At 37.0% G+C, this 21,502-nt stretch overlaps 2 protein-coding genes across 5 annotated transcripts in view; one reads left to right on the top strand and one right to left on the bottom strand.

Moving 5' to 3' along the window:
- The window catches only part of LOC127841010 (DNA-directed RNA polymerase II subunit RPB11-a-like), a 492,318-nt gene that overhangs the window by 414,879 nt on the left and 55,937 nt on the right, over nt 1-21,502 (bottom strand). The window lies entirely within an intron of this gene.
- Nucleotides 1-21,502, top strand: part of LOC127840819 (myotubularin-related protein 13-like) — a 156,374-nt gene that overhangs the window by 128,276 nt on the left and 6,596 nt on the right. For 3 of the 4 annotated variants that reach the window (XM_052369244.1, XM_052369253.1, XM_052369255.1), the window contains 8 exons: nt 7,340-7,512; nt 8,654-8,827; nt 10,134-10,424; nt 12,059-12,367; nt 16,040-16,270; nt 16,649-16,958; nt 17,718-17,891; nt 18,090-18,241. In XM_052369244.1, coding sequence (XP_052225204.1) covers nt 7,340-7,512; nt 8,654-8,827; nt 10,134-10,424; nt 12,059-12,367; nt 16,040-16,270; nt 16,649-16,958; nt 17,718-17,891; nt 18,090-18,241 — 1,814 coding nt within the window. Of the gene's footprint in view, nt 1-3,748; nt 3,782-7,339; nt 7,513-8,653; nt 8,828-10,133; nt 10,425-12,058; nt 12,368-16,039; nt 16,271-16,648; nt 16,959-17,717; nt 17,892-18,089; nt 18,242-21,502 lie in introns of all 4 variants that reach the window. The other variant, XM_052369239.1, reaches the window with a different exon arrangement.

Raw genomic sequence — 21,502 nt, forward strand, 5'->3', positions numbered from 1 at the left:
ACTGGTGACTTTGACATCATGCTTTATCAAGCTTGCATAGCCAGTAGATGTATGCTATATCGTTCATTATTTGACGCTATGTAATACTTGGATGTATATAACAGAAACTGATATGATAGAAATTGATATCATTAGCTCGACTATTATATATGAAATATATATAGTGGAGCTATCCTACTCACCCCAGCGTCGGTGTGAGCGTCTGCGTTAGCGTCTGCATTAGCGTGCAAATGTTAAAGTTTGCGTACTACCCCATTTATTTTCATTGTCCCTTGACATATTGCTTTCATATTTTGCATACTTGTTTACCAACATCACCCCAACCTATAAACAAGAGCAGACAACTCTATCAAGCATTTTGTCATAATTATTGACCCTTTTATACTTAGAATATGCATATTATTGATAAATCTATGTTAAAGTTTGTGTACTACCCCAAATATTTCCTATATCCTTTGACATATTGCTTTTATATTTTGCATACTTGTTTACCAACATGACCCTTACCTATAAACAAGAGCAGACCACTGTATCAAGCATTTTTAGCGAGGCTGTATTTGGAGAAAACCCGAGCTATTGTCATAGCCAGCTCATCGTCCGCTGTCCGCCGTAGGCGTCGTACTAAAACCTTAACATTGGCCATAACTTTTTAAATATTGAACATAGCAACTTGATATTTGGCATGCATGTTTATCTCATGGAGCTGCACATTTTGAGTGGTAAAATTTCAAGGTGAATATCATCCTTCAAGGTCTAGGGTCGAAAAAACAAAGTCAAGGGAAGTAATAAGCTTTAAATGGACATAGTTATCTGACCTACCCACGCATATATTTTTGTTAAATAAATCAAAGCGGCGCAGTAGACGGCATTGTGTTTCTGACAAACACATTGTGGTAAAAGGTCAAGGTCATCCTTTACGGTCTACAGTAAAAAATACATATTCAAGGGAAGTAATAAGCTTTAAAGGGAGATAATCATTCAATATTGAACATAGCCACTTTATATATTTGGCTTGCATGTGTACCTCATGGAGCTGCACATTTTGAGTGGTGAATATACCGTCTCGGTAGTGGCTTTTAAAGTAACAATCACGCTCAAAAATATCGAATATTTCGTTAAATAAAGCTTACCCATTAAAAAATCAATGTTCCTTTTAGCAAAATGCAAAAATTCAACGTTAGATGTCGTCTGGTAGAATTGATTTAACGAGATACAAAATGCTCGTTTTTATTTTTTTGTGGCCACAAATAATTCCATTTATATCTCCCATGAAATATCCGAACATTTACGGGCAAACACGAGATTGGATACGGTAAGCGTCGGAAGCATGACGTAGCTCTCATGAATAATCATTCTGTGAAATCAAAATGAATTCTGGGTAACTGGAACTTAGCGAATGAGAAAATGGCTTGTATAAATTATGCAAATGAACGCAACCCGAATGAATCCGATCCTGACTCGAAAGCGAAAGTAGATTACATCGTGGAACGATATTAAGGTATTTAGATGCTTAAAAATTGCTGAATGCTTGTAATATAACGTTTTTACATCAATGTTACTTGTTTTTAGGGTCTTCCTATTGTAATTAACCATCGTATGGTACTACTTGTTGTCGAATGTTTTTATATAGCATAATACAGTAGCCGTATGTATTGGTGAGCGTGATAGTGACTTTAATTATTTGCTACTAAAAATAGAGATTTGTTACAGACAATTATTTTAAAGGGAAGTAATTTATATAATTATAAATCTCATATTATATATTTCCTTACCAAGAATTGAAGTTCTTTTCACAGTTACTGTACAGATTTATTATTTAGATCATTTATAACCCAAATGATTGATTTGTCAAAGGTTTTTTTTAATGATATAATTATCATTTCTTTGATGGTTATTACATACCTGTGGACTTATTTTATGAAAAAGAAAAAAACTCTGGCTATGATCTCTTTTAAACCACAGGCCTTGATTGTCAGTGATGTCTGACATGGTCATAATTGACTGTGAGACCCTCCCTCCCCCCCCCCCCCCCCCCCTGATTGGATTGGACAAAATTCAAGGGAAGTAATAACCTTTAAAGGGAGATGATTACTATACCTGCCAATTTATAAATAATATTTTTATTTAAATGCGGCGCAGTAGGGGGCATTGTGTTTCTGACAAACACATCTCTTGTTGGGTCACTAGGTCAAAGGTCAAGGTCACTGTGACCTTTTAAAAAAAAAAAACAATCTGACAAGCTTTCGCAGCCGAGCTTGGCACCCGTTATGCGGTGCTCTTGTTACATAATTATGGCCCCTTTTACACTTAGATAATTGAATATTTTGCTTAAATTTCCATAACTTCTTTATTAATGATCACATTTTATTAATTCTTTGACGAAACAACACAAATTTTGTTTTTTTTATTTTTATTTTTGAAAGATCGTCTAATTAATGACCACACCCCACATTATACCCCCTCTCAACCCCCCCCCCCAATTTTTATACGCCCGTATAAAATACGGGACGTATTATGTGAAACCCCTTGGCGGCGGGCGGGCGGCGGGCGGAAGGCATCACTTTGTCCGGACTCTAATTCAAATTGTATTCATCCGATCTTCACCAAACTTGGTCAGCAGTTGCATCTAGTTGATATATAGGCCAAGTTCGAATATGGGTCATGCCGGGTCAAAAACTAGGTCATAGGGTCAATTAGTGCATTTTCAACGGCACCACTTTGTCCGGACTCTAATTCAAATAGTTTTCATCCGATCTTCACCAAACTTGCTCAGAAGTTGAGTCTAGACAATATCTAGGCCAAGTTGGAATATGGGTCATGCCGGGTCAAAAACTAGGTCATGGGGTCACTTAGTGCATTTCAAGGATTTCATGGTGTCCGCTCTCTAAATGAAGTAGTTTTCACCCGATCTTCACCAAATCTGGTCAAAAGTTGTGTCTATATGATATGTAGGTCAGGTTTAAATATGGGTCATGCCGGGTCAAAAACTAGGTCACGAGGTTACTTAGTGCATTTCAAGCATTTAGCATGGTGTCCGCTCTCTAATTGAAGTAGTTTTCATCTGATCTTCACCTAATTTGGTTACAAGTTGTGTCTAGATGATATGTAGGTCAAGTTCGAATATGGGTCATGCCCGGTCAAAAACGAGGTCACATGGTGCATTTAAAGCATTTAGCATGGTGTCCGCTCTCTAATTGAAGTAGTTTTCATCTGATCTTCACCAAATTTAGTCAGATGTTACATCTAAATGATATCTAGGTCAAGTTCAAATATGGGTCATGCCAAGTCAATAACTAGGTCTTGAGGTCACTTAGTGCATTTCAAGCATTGAGCATGGTGTCCAAAACCTTCGAACGGGCGTATCTTGTGACAGTTTGGCACTCTTGTTTTTTTTTTCCTTTTTTTATTTTTGAAAGATCGTCTAATAAATTATTGAATATGAACAATTTCCCCATGATGGCTTACGTTATAATGGCAAGCACTCAAATAGTCGAGCGCGCTGTCCTCTGACATCTCTTGTTTTATCAACTCACAGTGTCATATGATGTTTAAATCTAATAACGATTCCCGTATAAGATTTTGTTCAAGGTTTTTCTTAAATCTTCTATTTTAACTTGCCCTCATAGACTTTAGAACACCATAATGCCTTCAGTGTGAGTCAATATTTGTCCTACATGCTAGTTTTGATGCACCCTCATCTCTGTCGCTTAAATCTCATGTTACTTACAATTTAACCTGATCATTTCAGTGGGCAAAAATAGACTAGCAGCCAGTTTGGAGGGTACTTATATCCACATTGATACTAATTTGTGTAACACTTTTCATCTTCACAAATTGCAATGAAATGAAAAAAACACACAATGCACACCTCTTTTGAAAAATATACATAAATTATATTCCTTATAATTAATTCCTTCGCTTGTTTTGTCTGTCAGTTGGTCATGATATTTGATTGATTGGCTGTATGCCGTCTTGTTTCAATGTTATGTATAGAGAAGACTTTAAACTACTATCATTTTTTAGTTGGTTAAAAAAATGCTCATTTCTTGGTAGGAAAGCAGAATGCCTGTTGATTTTGAAGTACACAGGTCGAAGGTCCAATATGGTGTTTGTCCTAAATTGTCCAGTTTAGTACGCTGGTTACTGATCATGAACGAAATTAGTCTGTACAATTTGAGGTCAACTAGTGAGAGGTCAAGTTTGTAGTGATTGTAACTTGAAAATAGTTTCCTCGATATATTTTGAGATTGCTGTACTCTAGGTTGTAGAAATTTGTATGCAGGTTAATACAATTTAGGGAAGAAAGATTGTTAAATTTGTATGCAGATTAGAAAACTGACAAGTCAAGGTCACAGAGGAATTAAATCTGACAGGTCAGAGTCACGTGGGAATAAAACATGACACTTTAAGGTCACTGTAGAATGATATCTTACGGGTCAAGGTCATAGGGAAATGAAACCTGACAGGTCTAGGTCGAATGGTAATGAAACATCAAAGGTCAAGTTCATGGGGGAAATGTAACCTGACAGGTCAAGGAAATAGTTGAATGAAACATAACTCTTCAAGATCAAAATTGATTGAAATAAGACAGGTCATGGTCACAGGGACATGAAACATGACAGGTCAAGGAAACAGTGGAATGAAACATGACTTGCCATGGTCACAGAAAAATTAAAAACTACAGGTTAAGGTCATGGGGCAATGCATTAAAAATATATATATATAAACAGGATATTTTATGGACTTGGTAGTTTTGGGGTATCATTGTTTTACAAATGTCTCTTACTTTAGACCAGGTATTGCTTTTTTTCATTTCACTGCAACATAGACAAATTATAAATTATATTTTAACACATCATGTAGCATGAATAACATTTTGAAAGTATTCTACAAAATTGTAGTGTACTTAATACAATTTATTTTAGCCTCAGTCAATGTCTACACCTATTGAAACTTTGAAATCAACACTTTGCATGACAGGCATATTTATACTTTATAGAGTTATTAGTATTGAAAACTTATATCTTTCTATGTAGCATTATATATAGTAAGAGCTGAAAAACAACATTTTCTGTCAATGTAGCACAGGTGATGGTTGGGGATTTTGTGTTCCCATTTGAGTTTTTCTGACTGTCTTGTGTAGTAAGCATGAAGTGCAGCCTGCTTCATTGACTAAGTCACAATTAAATGAGCAAATTTAATTGATGCTTTATGATCTGTCTTATGTATATTTCAAATTATACCTGTGCACCAATATTAAGAATTAATTAATTTTATTGGTATATGTCCTTACAATTTGTATCAACCGGTTTTTGCAACATTAAATGTAGTCTATCATACGAGCCTTTTGATAAGAAAATGGGGCTCACGTCATATGCAATCAGTAAAGCTACAGACCTGCCTGCACATTCCGGCAGTAAGTTCAGTGTCTTTGCTGTCCACTATTGATACCCTGTAACCTTGCTAGATTTTAAAGCTTACAGAGGAGCTCCTGTTAAGACTGCACAAATGTGCGCCCTGGTTTGTAGCTACCCTGGCTGCATACGACATAAGACCCATATTTGCATGAAGTTGCTCTTATAATTATCATAAGCTTGCAACAGTACGACTCCATATTTGTTTAGATATATACCCCAGCAATATAATGCTAGCAAAACATACCAATATGTAATAAATAGCATTATCATGCCCCCATCTAATGTAAAAGACATACTTTGTTTTTCAGTCTTTACTCTGCCACGGCGGCCAAGGATAGGCTATATTTCAAGTAAATTACACTGTCTTGTAATGTCTGCGAATGCAGAGCCCTTAATAGCCATGCTCATTGATTTGCATGTAGGTCACATTATGTGACATGTGACTTGGAATGATTCCATTTTTGGATGGCTTAGCCACCCCCTGTGAAAGTTGACCTAGTTGAAAAAATGTATCTATATTCCCTTCTATATTTGGTCATGGTGTGACGTAATACTTAGACCATCTTGTGATGTCATGTTTGGAATTGTAACTGTATACAGGTAGATGCAACTTATTTAAATCATAAAAATAGAATGGGGTACTAATAATAAATTTTTGTGCTTGCGTCTTCTTGAAAACCCACCTTGGTATTAAAGGGCTTCTTTGCCCCATCTAACTTAGTAAGGCTCCTTTGATCCTAAGGTGGCCATATTAATTTTGTTTTGGGACTAAATGTCCTTCCATGAACTGTGAATTTCTAAATACACATGTTTTCTTCCCCTTATTTGATGTTACATTTATGTATAGATAGAGTGATTTTTAGAGTTAAATACATCAAAAGAGAGTAAATCTTAGAATTAAGCATCTGTGGGTTTGGGAAGTGTTAATTCTCAATATAGATGTTTGAAGACTTTGAAATGGTAAGCATTTAAATCGCCCCTGAGGCAATCTTTATAATATAACTTTAAAACTATATATTTCATATTTATTTAAGACTTTGCATGCAGGTTGCTGGCAAAAAGATTGCCGGTATTACTGAATTAATAGTGCCTTTTAGAGCTACATGTACTTGGCTATTATGTTTTAGTTGGACACTGAGTTTACTGCTTGTGCACTGGGTTCAGGTGACTGGACATTTGGTTTATTGATGCTCAAATTGGTGAAATCAATACAAAAAGATTTAAAAGATTTATTGACTAAGAAGTGTTAAATTTAAATAAAACTCTTTCTTTTTGCATAATTACTATGTTGATTTTTTTTCATGAATGAATACGAATTTTACTGATATATTTTAGCATTTAAATTAATTGTTGTAATTCTTTTGTTCGAGGCAATGCTTGAAAATTGAATAACCAAAGCACAGTTATCAATTCTGAATTCAACACTAAAAGTATTCTTGGTGGTCAATGTTTGTACACATTCATGCATTTGATCTAGTTTTTCTTTTAAATGTTTATATAATTATAGCAGTGTTTAGCAGTCTTTCTTTCTCTCTTGCTTTAGAAGATCGTAGTCGTAGAAGTATATTTGTGCTGATAGCTGGGTTTCTGAACATGTTGCCTCAATTACTAACATAATTGTTAAATGAGAGCATTCACACTTACCTGTAATATATAACTATAAAGTCTTACTATGGAGGATATTTATACCTGATTTCTGGACAGTATAACTTTAAAATAATATACATTTAGTGATCTATTTCTGTTAACATTTTGTCTAGAAAGATGGCCATCAGTAAAATAAGTATATTTATCGTATAATCTGAATTAATAATTTCAGGGGGATGTAGATTGGCTAATATATCATCACTAAGAAACTCTTTTATTCGCATAAGAAAATTATCTTAAACATTTAATTCTTATCTCATGCTCATGCCTTTCAGCACTCACCCGGATTGGCAGCTCCAAGGAACGCAACCGGACAAGCACGTTTGATCCAGCCCGGTTCTCTCACCCCAATGGAGATGTGAGTCAATCAGGGGACCTCATCCACAATTCGGTGCAGGGTCTGAAGAAAGTATCACTATATGTCCTTGGAGAGAAGACACAAATGAAGGTAAGAATGTGCACGTTGGTTAAGGCAAAGCCAGTTTTACCATAATTGATTTGTCCAGTTATTATATCACCTGAGAACACCTGTTGGACAACACTTATCTTCCAAAGCTGTTCAAATTATTCTTGTCCGCTGCATATGTTCACTAGAGCTAAAAGTGGATTTTTAAAATGGAAACTTAAAATATCTTCATGATACTGCTAGGCTCATTGGCTTAATATTGCGTATGTAAAATTGTCTAGTGGAAGTGTATTCTTATCATGCTAGTGGTTCTCTACTATGTTGATTGAAATCTTGACCATTGGGTTGAAACTGACCATGGCCCACAGGTCAAATGATTTATATAGACTTATAATACATAATTTAAAAGCATCCCCAAAACTGAAAGGCCCTAAGGAAAATATTTGGAGTACAGCTTCACCTGGTGGTCTTCTCCTAATCTCCTACCATCATTCGCCTGGGTTCACAATAGGCAATGCCTGGAGGCAGGAGGTGTGGTAAAATGCATAATATTTAATTTATATTTGGTATGTGACTTCAAATTGTGGACCTCTACACAGATTTTTCCCTGGGTTCAAAACTGACCGAGCCCCTCTAAGGGAAGCAATCTAGGGGGATCAAGGCCATATTGTTTTTTGCTTATAATAAAATGTGTCCCCATCTGGATACGCTTTTGAAATTTGTCTTAAAGTTTTAAGTCCTTAATGTCATTATCTACTAAAATGTACACCCAAAATATCATTTATAAGTACTACAGTTGTATCTAAAAACCCAGTTTGCATTGAATATGTTAACTGCGTGTTGTCTTTTAAACATTATAAATACATGCAATATTGTTTTATGAAATTAGTCATCTGAAGCTTATTATGTCATTACTGAATTTTTTTAAAATTTGTCAGAGGTTGTGAGGAATAATTTCCAGTCAATTACGCAATCAAACCAGATTAGTTTAACTTGTACATTTGCTCTTAACATAGAGCTTTTCACTCTTTAGATATATTTCATTTATAACTCGACTACTAAGGAATGAAGATGGCAAATTTATAGTCTTGAGGTTTAATACAATTGTAAGCATCTTATTACCTGTACCAGGTGTAAAAGTCTGTTTCCCTAGCTTTTGTAATAGCTGTTATATTCCTTCCAGGGTGTGAAGATGGAGTCTTTCCCAAAGTGTGACTTTATCCCGGTGGATTTCTATGAGGTGCGGTATGTGAAGGCCAGTTTCAAGAAGCTGATGCGTGCGTGCGTGCCCAGCTCAGGCCAGGGACCGGAAGGGACTTTCCTGCATGCGGTCGAGGAGTCTGGCTGGCTGCCACAGGTGGGATTTACCTGCTTCATGAGTCTTTATATCATGTAATGGATTTGTGGTTGAAAGTCAATTGTCTGATGTAATTGAGACGGAGCGTGAGTATGGAATTGAAAATAAGAAAAAAATCTTTGTTTTAAATCCAGTAGTCGTAAAACTAGATTCACATGTTATAATCTATCTTTATTTTTTAATTATTCCTTGGATAGAGAGCAATTCTTTTTAAACATTTCCTTTTTGGCCACAATCTAATAAATTGACTGACTGATTCACCCTCATAACATACAAATGTGCAATATAAATTATATTTGAAAAAATCATTTTCAACATAATTGCAGACATGCGTAAAGTGAAGAATACAAATTATTGCATTCATATTTGTTGGTCCTTTCTGCTAAACTCATTCAGCTTATTAAATGATGCCATTTTTAACTATTGGTCGTTTAAGAAACAAATAACAGGCTTGTTATAAAATATATAGGCTTCATCAAAAGGAATATATGAAAACACTGATAAGAATTTAATTTGCTCATTGGAGCAAGAAGTGATCAATGTGGGCTAATTAGGTCAGTTTATGTCTGGGATTGTGCATCTTGTTACAATTATGGAGGTCTCACTTTGATCCCATTGTAATGAATCTTGATCAGAATGTTTTTTGTGAAAAAATACAGACCTCGTTTGAATCTGGGTTGCGTGTTTAGAAAACTATTTCACCAGGTCAAATCTTATTAAACTTAAATACATGTGCCACCAGAGGACACCACTTTAATTTTGACATAATCTTCACGAAACATGGTCAGATGTTTGTGTTGACAATATCAGGCCTAGTTTGAATGTGGGTCAAAACGTAAGGTCACTATGTCATTCTTAGAAAATCAATATTAGCACACTATATGCCACATTTATAACTCAATCTTGTTTAAACTTGGTCATTATAATTGTTTTGACAATATCTGTGCTTTTCTTTAATCTGATTCTCATAATATCCCTCTTGTTTTAAATTATGCCTGTATGTGCTTTCATAAATATTTGCAAAGATTGTATGCAAAAGTGTGAGGACAGTAAGGAGACACAAAGTATGTGTTTAAGCAACGTGCCTATTTTCTGCTTTTGTCTTCACCAAAGGTTTCATTCATTAAGACGCTGGAGGCAGGTTGATCATTCTGCTATGTCAACCAAACTTGCAAACAACACATGTCCAATTTCTAAAGGTTCATTAAAAATAAACTTAATTCCATCTCCTACTTGTTTAACTCATCAGTGTACTTTAAACCTTACCTACACCCCTGATAAACTACTCTCCATTCCACTTCCACAGCTCCAGAACATCCTGCAGCTGGCTGGCGCCACTGTTGATCTCCTGGACGTACAGGGCTCCTCTGTCATGGTGTGCCTGGAGGATGGCTGGGACGCCACTACACAAGTTGTCGCCCTTGCTCAGCTTCTCCTTGACCCCTTCTATCGAACTCTTGATGGGTTCAAGGCTCTTGTCGAAAAGGAGTGGCTATCGTTCGGGCACCGGTTCACACACCGGAGCAACCAGACCCAGGCGACCCAGGCCAGCGGGTTTGCACCCATCTTTCTTCAGTGGTTGGATGTGGTTCATCAGGTATGGATTATGTTAACAACAGATAGTGTATATGAAGAAGAGCTGTGAATTTCTTCTGCTAGCTCTGTCGGTAAAACCCATGTAAGTTGTGTGGTGATTGGTCGTGAATTTTTTTCTGCAACAATTCTCCTCCTACCTCTGATTTGGGCTTCTGGCATAACAATGTGGACTAAGTGATTAGCTTAACTTATTATATGCCTGATTGATTTTGAAAAGGACTTGCAATTCAAATAAACCACTCATGAAAAATAAAAAGTAAATAGTAAATTTAGATTCGGCAACAATTATGTGAGGATATAATTATGTAGTCACTAAATTATGCTTTTGTAAGAAACAAATTGAAATGTTATTAAGCAGAGCTCCAGATAAGGGTCGTATTTTCGTAATAACGAATTATTTTCAAGTCTGTTACATATTTATTTTAAAATCTTGTCGTACCATTACGAATTACAAAATCAAGTTATGAATATTATTTTTACATCGATTCGTATCAATTTTTATTGAGTTCTTTTCGCGTATTAAAGATCTTTGCGGTGCATATATAGAATGGTTATCGGGTTTGTTTAACAAAGCGCATTTTTTTCCAATAAAAGCGGCGTATACAGTCTATCTGTCAAAAAACAATGGCGGCGCCCAGAGAGCGTCCTAAAAAACTGCAAAGCGTCCAAAAACACGCTTTTAACATATTGTACGCAAAGTGAGCCGAAGTTAAATGTTTAGAAAGACATTATAGTAAAGATCTTATACGATGTTGTATGTTCACTTGCTGACACAGTCGGAAAAGCTAAACAAAAACGCGACACGACGGGTCCAAACTTAAACACAAAAAAAAACATTTAACGAGTGGAAGGGACAAGTCCAGTTGCTAATCGTTGAACAGATTGAAGGGGAGACCCGTTTTCATTGTGAAATATGTAAAAATTAATCTAAGGCATGCAATCTAAGCACAGTTTGGGCATATGAAGGTATTTAAAAAATAAAATTGTATAATACTGAAAAGACACTGTTGAACTCGTATAAATTAAGTTGCTAGTATGTTGATTTTGATTGTTTTGCATGAAAATAACCATTATTATTTATTTTTAGGTCAATTAGAAAAAAAAAGAATTTTCCAAAACTTAGTAGTAACCTTAAGAATAAAATTTCAGAGTTAAGAATTCTTTTTGAAAATCTGATAGTAATTTAAGAATTTCACAAAACCTTATCTGGAGCTCTGTTATTAAGTATTAAAACCAATTAAGAACTTACACATTTCAAAAGTATTGTTTATTTTTATTTTAAAGTGTAAGAACTTCTTTGGGAAACTTTTGGTAGAAAATTCAGATTATTTAAATAAAAAACAAATACCAGTGCTTTTACAACAAGAACATGTGTCTCTATCCTATAGATGCAATCATTATCAAAGGCTGAACACGCAACTGTTGTACTAGTGCTTGTATATCTGCAAGTTGGGCCGTGCTCTGTTAAAAGGGTGCTTAATGCATGAAGTATTTTCCCAGATTAGCCTGTGCAGTTAGCACAACACTTTATGCACATGTATTAAACTCCCTTTTCACAGAGCGCGGTCAATATTTACAAGGTAAAATAGTTTTATGCCCCACCCTTGTAAACTTATCAAAAAAATCTTTTCCCAGGTCCATCATCAATTTCCACTGTCATTCGAATTCAACCAGTACTACATTAAGTTCCTGGCCTACCACTACATCTCAAACCGCTTCCGCACTTTCATGCTTGACAATGAACTTGAGCGCATGGAAGCTGGTTGGCTGTTGGAGGAGAAGAGAGCTCACCGATTGGACGATCTTGATGAGGAGGCTGGGTTTACTCAGAAGCACTTTCAGCAGGGCAGCCTGGGAGTGCCGATCTGGGACTACATTGACAAGCTGCATCGAAAGTCGCCTCTGTTCTATAACTTTATGTACAGCCCTGGTGACCAGGAAAATGTAAGCTTGGCTTTTAGTTTTGTAAAACATTTGACTTTTTTTAGCTCACCTGATTGCTCAGGTGAGCTTTTGTGACCGATCTTTGTCCGTCGATTGTCCGTCCGTCCACATTTGTTCCTAAACACTCTAGATGCCACATTTATTGTCCGATCTTCATGAAACTTGGTCAGAAGCTTCGTCCCAATGAAATCTCAAGTCGAGTTCGAAACTGGGTCATGCCGGGTCAAAAACTAGGTCACTAGGTCATAAAAAGAAAAAACTTGTAAACACTGTAGAAGTCACATTTCATGCCCAATCTTCATGTAACTTTGTCAAAATGTTTGTCTTAATGATATGTTGGTTGAGTTCAAAAGCTGTTCTGGTCCGTTGAAAAACATGGCCGCTAGTGGGCGGGGCAGTTTTCCTTATTTGGCTATAGAGAAACCTTGTAAACACTCTAGAAGTCACAATTTTTGCCCAATCATCATGAAAGTTGGTCAAAACATTGTTTGTTTTTTATATCTCGGACAAGTTTGAAAATGGTCCAGATCGGTGAAAAAACATGGCCGCCAGTGGGCGGGGCATTTTTCTCTATATGTATATAGTGAAAACATGTGAACACTCACATTTTTGGCCCAATTTTCATGAAATTTGGTCAGAACATTTGTTTCCTTGATATGAGAGTTGTGTTCGAAAATGGTTCCGGTCAGTTGAATAACATGGCTGCCGGGGGGGGGGGGGGCAGTTTTCTTATATTTATACATAGTAAAAAAAGCTTAAGAACACTCTAGAAGTCACATGATTTGCCCAATCATCATGAAACTGGGTCAAAAGATTGGTTTTTTAATATATCACATAATTAATGCCATAATTATTGCTCTTAGATTGTCCAAATTTTCATTATATTATACAAAATCACTGTAAACACTCTAGAGGTCACAATTTTGTTTCAGATTTTATGAATCTTGGTCATAATATTTATTTTTGTAAGCAAAGTTTGATGTTTGGTAAGGGGGGTCAACTCAAAATATAGGTCACCAGGTCAAATCTTACAAAAACTAAAACACTCCATATGCCAGAGTTTTGGTTCAATAGTTATGAAACTTGACCAGGATGTTTGTCTGGACAATATCTAGGTCAAGTTTGACGTTTGGTAAAGGTTGAATGAACCGACTCCTCTCAGGTGAGCGAACTAGGGCCATCTTGTCCCTCTTGTTTAAATAACATGTTCTTTCATCTGATTTCCATCTCTTTCACAGGTGTAAGGGCCCTACAGTTACCTGTAGTAAACCAATATATGGGTTTTTAATTAAAAGGGTCTTGTATCTGTGACAAAGCCTTTTATTAATCTTTAAATACTCATATGACATATATTGACCAAAATCTATTTTTATGCCCCCCTTCGAAGAAGAGGGGGTATATTGCTTTGCTCATGTCGGTCGGTAGGTCGGTCGGTAGGTGGGTCGGTCCGTCCGTCCACCAGGTGGTTGTCGTATGATAAGTCAAGAACGCATACGCCTAGGATCATGAAACTTCATAGGTAGATTGATCATGACTCGCAGATGACCCCTATTGATTTTGAGGTCACTAGGTCAAAGGTCAAGGTCACGGTGACACAAAATAGTAAAATGGTTTTCGGATGATAACTCAAGAACGCATACACCTAGGATCATGAAACTTCATGGGTAGATTGATCATGACTTGCAGATGACCCCTTTTGATTTTGAGGTCACTAGGTCAAAGGTCAAGGTCACGGTGACCCGCAATAGTAAAATGGTTTCCGGATGATAACTCAAGAATGCATACGCCTAGAATCATGAAACTTCATGGGTAGATTTATCATGACTCGCAGATGACCCCTATTGATTTTGAGGTCACTAGGTCAAAGGTCAAGGTCACGGTGACCCGAAATAGTAAAATGGTTTCCGGATGATAACTCAAGAATGCATACGCCTAGGATCATGAAACTTCATGGGTAGATTGATCAAGACTCGCAGATGACCCCTATTGATTTTGAGGTCACTAGGTCAAAGGTCAAGGTCACTGTGACCCGAAATAGTAAAATGGTTTTTGGATGATAACTCAAGAATGCATATGCCTAGGATCATGAAACTTCATAGGTAGATTGATCATGACTCGCAGATGACCCCTATTGATTTTGAGGTCACACGGTCAAAGGTCACGGTGACCCGAAATAGTAAAATGATTTTTGGATGATAACTCAAGAACGCTTTTGCCTAGGATCATGACACTTCATTGATCGTGACTCGCAGATGACCCCTATTGATTTTCAGGTCACTAGTTTATTCTGTTTTCACACTGTCCAGTAAAGAGACTTACAAATTGAATTTTTGACACATGTTAATTCATAATGATGTATAAGCCTTTGTTTCTGTGCCAGTAAATACTATGTTTATGGAAATGACGTGAGAATTCAACATTTAAAAAACCAATGTAATATGATATGTAATATTATATGGCAACAGGACAGTTGTGATTTGCTGAGTCAATTCTATTTAGCTTGACCATCCAAGCGGTTGATAGCTTTGACAAACTGGTGGTCTGAAACATTGAGAAAATGTCACGATTCACTGACAATAAATCAAACATGTAATTCTTGCTACGCAACTTGCATTTAATTTTGTCAATTCAAATTATACATAAAAATATAATTAATTTTTAATCTGCTTGTTAATTGAAAAACAGCAACACAGTTTGTATGTATAAAACAATGTTAATACATAAATAGGATCAAGCATATTAAAATATCAACTTAGATTTAGTTTCCTTTACTGTACAGGATTTGTAAAGTTAGGTTAATATTTGTGTATTGAACAAAAATAACAACAGTGTAAAGAAAAGTTAATTTGGGGATGTTCTATCCAAACCCTGAGAGTTCAGATTTCCTCAAATGCCAAGTAAAGATTGTAAATTTCAACCCACTCGTCTGGTTAGTTTTCAGAGGCACATACAATTAACTTTTAGGCTTAGTGTCTCATTTGTACATGCATTACTGTATTAACTCCAAATCAACTAGTACAAGTGGTAGGCCAGTATTACATGGACTGGTGTTCACTGTTTACACAGTTTCACAACCCCATCTGATACTGGTCAGTATCTTGGCAAGTGGCCAAAGTTGGGAGTGGAATTAATGGTCTATTACATAACTGACTTCTGTGTGTGGTAAACACATGATACTGGTCATGTGGTCAAGTTGCACTTATATACATTTGCCCAATACACAACACTAGCCTTGGCTATTTTTAATCAGATTGCATTGCTATCTATGGTGGTCATTGACTAGGGGAGTTAACTGCTATAAATAACATGTTTCATTACCATTAATAAATAAAACATAACAAATTGTATGCACGTTTCACATATTGTCAAATAAGTCAAAATGTGTGAAAGGAATCCAAAAAATCAAAGACTCAATCATATAATGGATATAATTGATTAGTATAGGTCCTGATTGGTTTTGCACTATTAATTGGATACATTTCACAGGTCATTGACATACAGTGACAAAAAACATATTCACACAATGGCTGTCACTACAACGGAGAGCCCATATGGGGGGCATGCATGTTTTACAAACAGCCCTTGTTCATTATCATTTAATTTCCTTCATCTATAGCTATTTTTGAAAATATAGGAAAACAGCAAGTCAATCATTACCTATCTGTCTGTCAGGTATTGCGCCCGTATTCCAACCTTGCCAACCTGAAGGTATGGGACTACTTCACGACGGAGGATCTTGCCCATGGCCCCTCGTACGACATCGAGGTCGCTCAGAAGGAGCTCAGTCAGAACGAGGAGACTGAGACCCTGGAGATGCTCGGACAACACACCCGCCGCGTGGTGAACGGTTGCTATGACAATGTCATGCTCCAGCAGCCTGATTACTTCCAGTGGCAGTTCCAGGTGGGGGTCAAATGCTGAGTGCCAAACTGTTGAATCTAAACAGGGCTTGCTCTGCTGTTCTCCTATATTAGCCGACGGCCTCATAAAGCAAACTTGACTGAAGGACGTTCTATTTTGCTGTGGCTTTTTCTGTATAAAGCTCCATAAAACATCCAAAGTGACAGGAATTTGGAAAAAAATATTTATTTGGCTGAAAAACAAATTTGAGAATAAGTGTATAATTATGTTGTAACGTTTCATAATTTATTTATAGAAAATCACTTGATATAAATAAACAAGTTCAGCGACATATCAGAATACAATGTGAATGTAGCTTAATGCAGATACAAATCTCAAGCATTAAGTCACATAATGCATTATCCTTCCCTCCTTTATCAGGAGATTCAAAAGCTTGAGAGAGACCTAGAGCACCTGCCGCGCAAGTGGAAAACATTCTGGGACCGTCTGCAGACTCCGGCTCGAGACCCCAACTCCCTGCCGCGTGAGACGTCCCTCAGCATGCAGCTAGCGCGGTCACATGGCCGCTCCATTCACAAGCGCTCTACCCTGGAGATACTCGTGAAAGGAAAGATGCTGGGAGAGGCTGCCCGGAGCTTTGCCCAGCCCCATCGATTTGAGGAGATGACCTACACCACGGCCGTGAACTGTGACCTCTGCTCTGAGCTTCTGTGGGGGCTTGTAAAGCCAGGTAGGATAAGTCTCTGTTATAGGGAGACGATGTCTGAGTAGCATTTTAAACATCATCAACCATGAATAGTGATATTAAATGTTTGTGATAAAAGGTTTGATGGTGTCACCTGTTGATACATTATTTATGATGTGGGATGCAAACCTAAAACAATATATAGAAATCATTGACCTTCTTGGTAAGATATTATTAATTATTTGTAATAGCAAGTATTTTTCTCAGTGTTTATTTAGTTCTTAATTAAGTTGTGGGGATTATTCGGAACTCTTGAAATGACATCAAAAATGTGAAACAGCATAGATGAGATGTATATAAGTGCTGAATGGACAAAAGTTGTCCCTGAGTGATCAATAAAAGTTACAATTAAGTGTTCTGGGATGATCTTGATAAAGCTTTGTAATGTCATCCTTACTTAAACAATTCTGTTTAGTGTATAACCATTAACATATTTGTAAATTTAGCTTCTACTTGTATAAAAAGCTCTTTGGGATAATACCTTACCACAAAACAGCCAGAGACTTGATGGATTTTATGAATTTACTGAATTTCCTTAAAGCGCTCCTTGCAGAGGTTTCATAGGTTAGGATAGCTGGTGCAACAAAAAGCTATTTTTAACATTTAATTTACCTGGCTACTTTTTGAAGCTATGATAACAATAAACTTAAATTTTCATCCTATCTTTGGAAAATTTTCAACCTAGCAACCTGTCTATGGTCCCACCATTCTATGTCTGGTATTCCAGTATGTGTTGTATTTCAGGCATGCACTGTATAGACTGCGGCTACAACTGCCATGAGAAGTGCCAGAGCAGCGTGCCCAAGAACTGCACCAAGTTGAAGGCCGTCAGTGACTCCTCCAACAGTAGCTCCAGCGTGTCCCGACCCAGCCTGTCAGAGACCAGAACCATACAGGCCCCAGTTGCTGAGCGCATTGGTCAGATTACTGGCGCATTCCCTAAGTTTATTCGATGATTTTATGCTTCTACTTACAATGATATGTTTAATGATTAAATAAAAAAAAATGGGCATTTACTTGACAGTGATTATATTATATTTCATAATAGTTGTGACAAAGCATTTTACTTCCTTAATTATATGTAATGTCTCATTATTTTATGTCTATCTTCTGCAGCAATGACAACAACTACAAACCAGATGTATGAGCGATATCCCCAGAGCTCTAATGAGCATGTTACACAAAAGGGCTGGCTCTACAAGAGAGGGGCCTTCAAACTGAAGGGATGGAAGAAGAGATGGTTTGTCCTTGATTCCATGAAACATCAGGTATAAAGAAATATATTTTGAATCTAAAATAAAGTAATTGCAATGATTTATTAATCTTTAAAAGCAGAAAAAAGCTGAAATCTAATGTTTTAAATTCTAGCCTTTGCCATAGTAATAAATAACGAGAACAAGTGGTTGATGAAACGGTTTATGAAATTTGTAATGTGTTAAATTTAAACTAGTACATAGTACTGACAGGGTCCTTGCATTTTGTTGACCTACAAGGCATCCCAAAAATGTTGCTGGCACCAAAGTGAAGACCTTATAATGTTTGCATGTTGACTTGGAGTTCACTTTAATGCCATGAAGCCCTGAGTGCTTTTTATTATTTAATAGTATTGCACTTTTTACCCACTAAACTTAGCATATGCCACAACAAGAAAATGTTGAAGACTTAAATAAGTATGTACTTTTTTTAACCCAAACATACATTTGGACTAAAGGACATAGCAGCATACATACATTTTGAATAAAAGATCATGCAGTATCCATACATTTTTATTAAAGTTCAATGCAGTGTCCATACATTTTTATTAAAGGACAATCCGGTATCCATACATTTTGATTAAAGTACAATGCAGTATCCAAACATATTAATTAAAGGACAATGAAGTATCCGTACATTTTTATAAGAGGACAATACAGTATCTAAACATTTTTATTTAAGTACAGTGCAGTATAAAAACATTAAAATACCACGCTATAAAATACATACATTTTGATGAAAGGACCATGCAAAACATGTACATTTTAATGAATGGACCATGCTGAAGACATACATTTTGATTAAAGGACGATGCAGCATACAAAAATTTTTGATAAAAGACCATGCATAATGCATATATTACCATTACCATGCAACATACATCCATTTTGAGGTTTTGATAAGAGAAACAGTTGTATCTTTCTTAGAAACAATATCCTCTCATAACTTGGAAGTCCAAAAACAAATTATTAAAACTACAAAAAACAATTAATGAAAATGGTGTATCAACATGTTTCAACCATGCATGTTCAAACAGCCATGTGAGTTTATTTGAGAAAAATGTAGTTCTCATTTCATTTGGTTATACACTGTAATTCCTGTACAAGGCTTTTAAATCTTTAAATTGTACTTAACACGTCTATGTCTGTTACAATAGTTTGAAGCTGAAAGTTGGTCTATAAAGTCATGACTTTGAAGTGACCCTATGACATCCAATGACTACTGTGTGTTCCACTGAACGTTGGTCTATTAAGTCATGACTTTGAAGTGACCCTATGTCATCCAATGACTGCTGTGTGTTCCACTGAACGTTGGTCTATGAAGTCATGACTTTGAAGTGACCCTATGTCGCCCAATGACTGCTGTGTGTTCCACTGAATGTTGGTCTATTAAGGCTTGACTTTAAAGTGACCCTATGTCATCCAATGACTGCTGTGTGTTCAACTGAAAGTTGGTCTATTAAGTCATGACTTTGAAGTGACCCTATGTCATCCAATGACTGCTGTGCGTTCCACTGAACGTTGGTCTGTTAAGTCATGACTTTGAAGTGACCCTATGTCGTCCAATGACTGCTGTGTGTTCCACTGAACGTTGGTCTATTAAGTCATGACTTTGAAGTGACCCTATGTCATCCAATGACTGCTGTGTGTTCCACTGAACGTTGGTCTATGAAGTCATGACTTTGAAGTGACCCTATGTCGCCCAATGACTGCTGTGTGTTCCACTGAATGTTGGTCTATTAAGGCTTGACTTTGAAGTGACCCTATGTCATCCAATGACTGCTGTGTGTTCCACTGAACGTTGGTCTATTAAGTCATGACTTTGAAGTGACCCTATGTCGTCCAATGACTGCTGTGTGTTCCACTGAACGTTGGTCTATTAAGTCATGACTTTGAAGTGACCGTGTGTCATGCAATAACTGCTGTGTGTTCCACTGAATGTTGGTCTATTAAGTCATGACTTGGAAGTGACCCTAGGTGTCATCAAAAGACTGCTGTTTGTTTGACTGAACGTTGATCTATTAAATCATGACTTTGAGGTGACCCTTTGTCATCTCATGACTGCTGTGTGTTCCACTGAACGTTGGTCTATTAAGGCCTGACTTTCAAGTGACCCCATGTCATCCAATGACTGGTGTGTGCTCCACTGAACGTTGGGCTATTAAGGCCTGACTTTGAAGAGACCCTATGTTGTCCAATGACTGCTGTGTGTTCCAACTGAACACTGGTCTATTAAGACCTGACTTTGAAGTGACCCTATGTCGTCCAATGACTGCTGTGTGTTCCACTGAACCTTGGTCTATAAAGTCATGACTTTGAAGTGACCCTGTGTCATGCAATAATTGCTGTGTGTTCCACTGAACGTTGGTCTATTAAGGCCTGACTTTGAAGTAACCCTATGTCGTCCTATTACTGCTGTGTGTTCCACTGAACATTGGTCTATTAAGTCATGACTTTAAAGTGACCCTATGTCATCCAATCACTGCTGTGTGTTCCACTGAACGTTGGTCTATTAAGGCTTGACTTTGAAGTGACCCTATGTCATCCAATGACTGCTGTGTGTTCCACTGAACGTTGGTCTATTAAGGCTTGACTTTAAAGTGACCCTATGTCGTCCAATGACTGCTGTGTGTTCCACTGAACGTTGGTCTATTAAAGCTAGACTTTGAAGTGACTCTATGTCGTCCAATGACTGCTGTGTGTTCCACTGAACGTTGGTCTATTAAGGCTTGACTTTGAAGTGACCCTATGTCATCCAATGACTGCTGTGTGTTCCACTGAACGTTGGTCTATTAAGGCTTGACTTTGAAGTGACCCTATGTCATCCAATGACTGCTGTGTGTTCCACTGAACGTTGGTCTATTAAGGCTTGACTTTGAAGTGACTCTATGTCATCCAATGACTGCTGTGTGTTCCACTGAACGTTGGTCTATTAAGTCATGACTTTGAAGTGACCCTATGTCGTCCAATGACTGCTGTGTGTTCCACTGAACGTTGGTCTATTAAGTCATGACTTTGAAGTGACCGTGTGTCATGCAATAACTGCTGTGTGTTCCACTGAATGTTGGTCTATTAAACATGACTTTGAAGTGACCCTATGTCGTCCAATGACTGCTGTGTGTTCCACTGAACATTGGTCTATTAAGTCATGACTTAAAAGTGACCCTATGTCATCCAATGACTGTTGTGTGTTGCACTGAATGTTGGTCTATTAAGTCATGACTTTGAAGTAACCCCATGTTGTCCAACGACTGCTGTGTGTTCCACTGAACGTTG

This window comes from Dreissena polymorpha, chromosome 1, assembly GCF_020536995.1.
Source record: "Dreissena polymorpha isolate Duluth1 chromosome 1, UMN_Dpol_1.0, whole genome shotgun sequence".
NCBI classification, from domain to species: Eukaryota; Metazoa; Mollusca; class Bivalvia; order Myida; family Dreissenidae; genus Dreissena; species Dreissena polymorpha.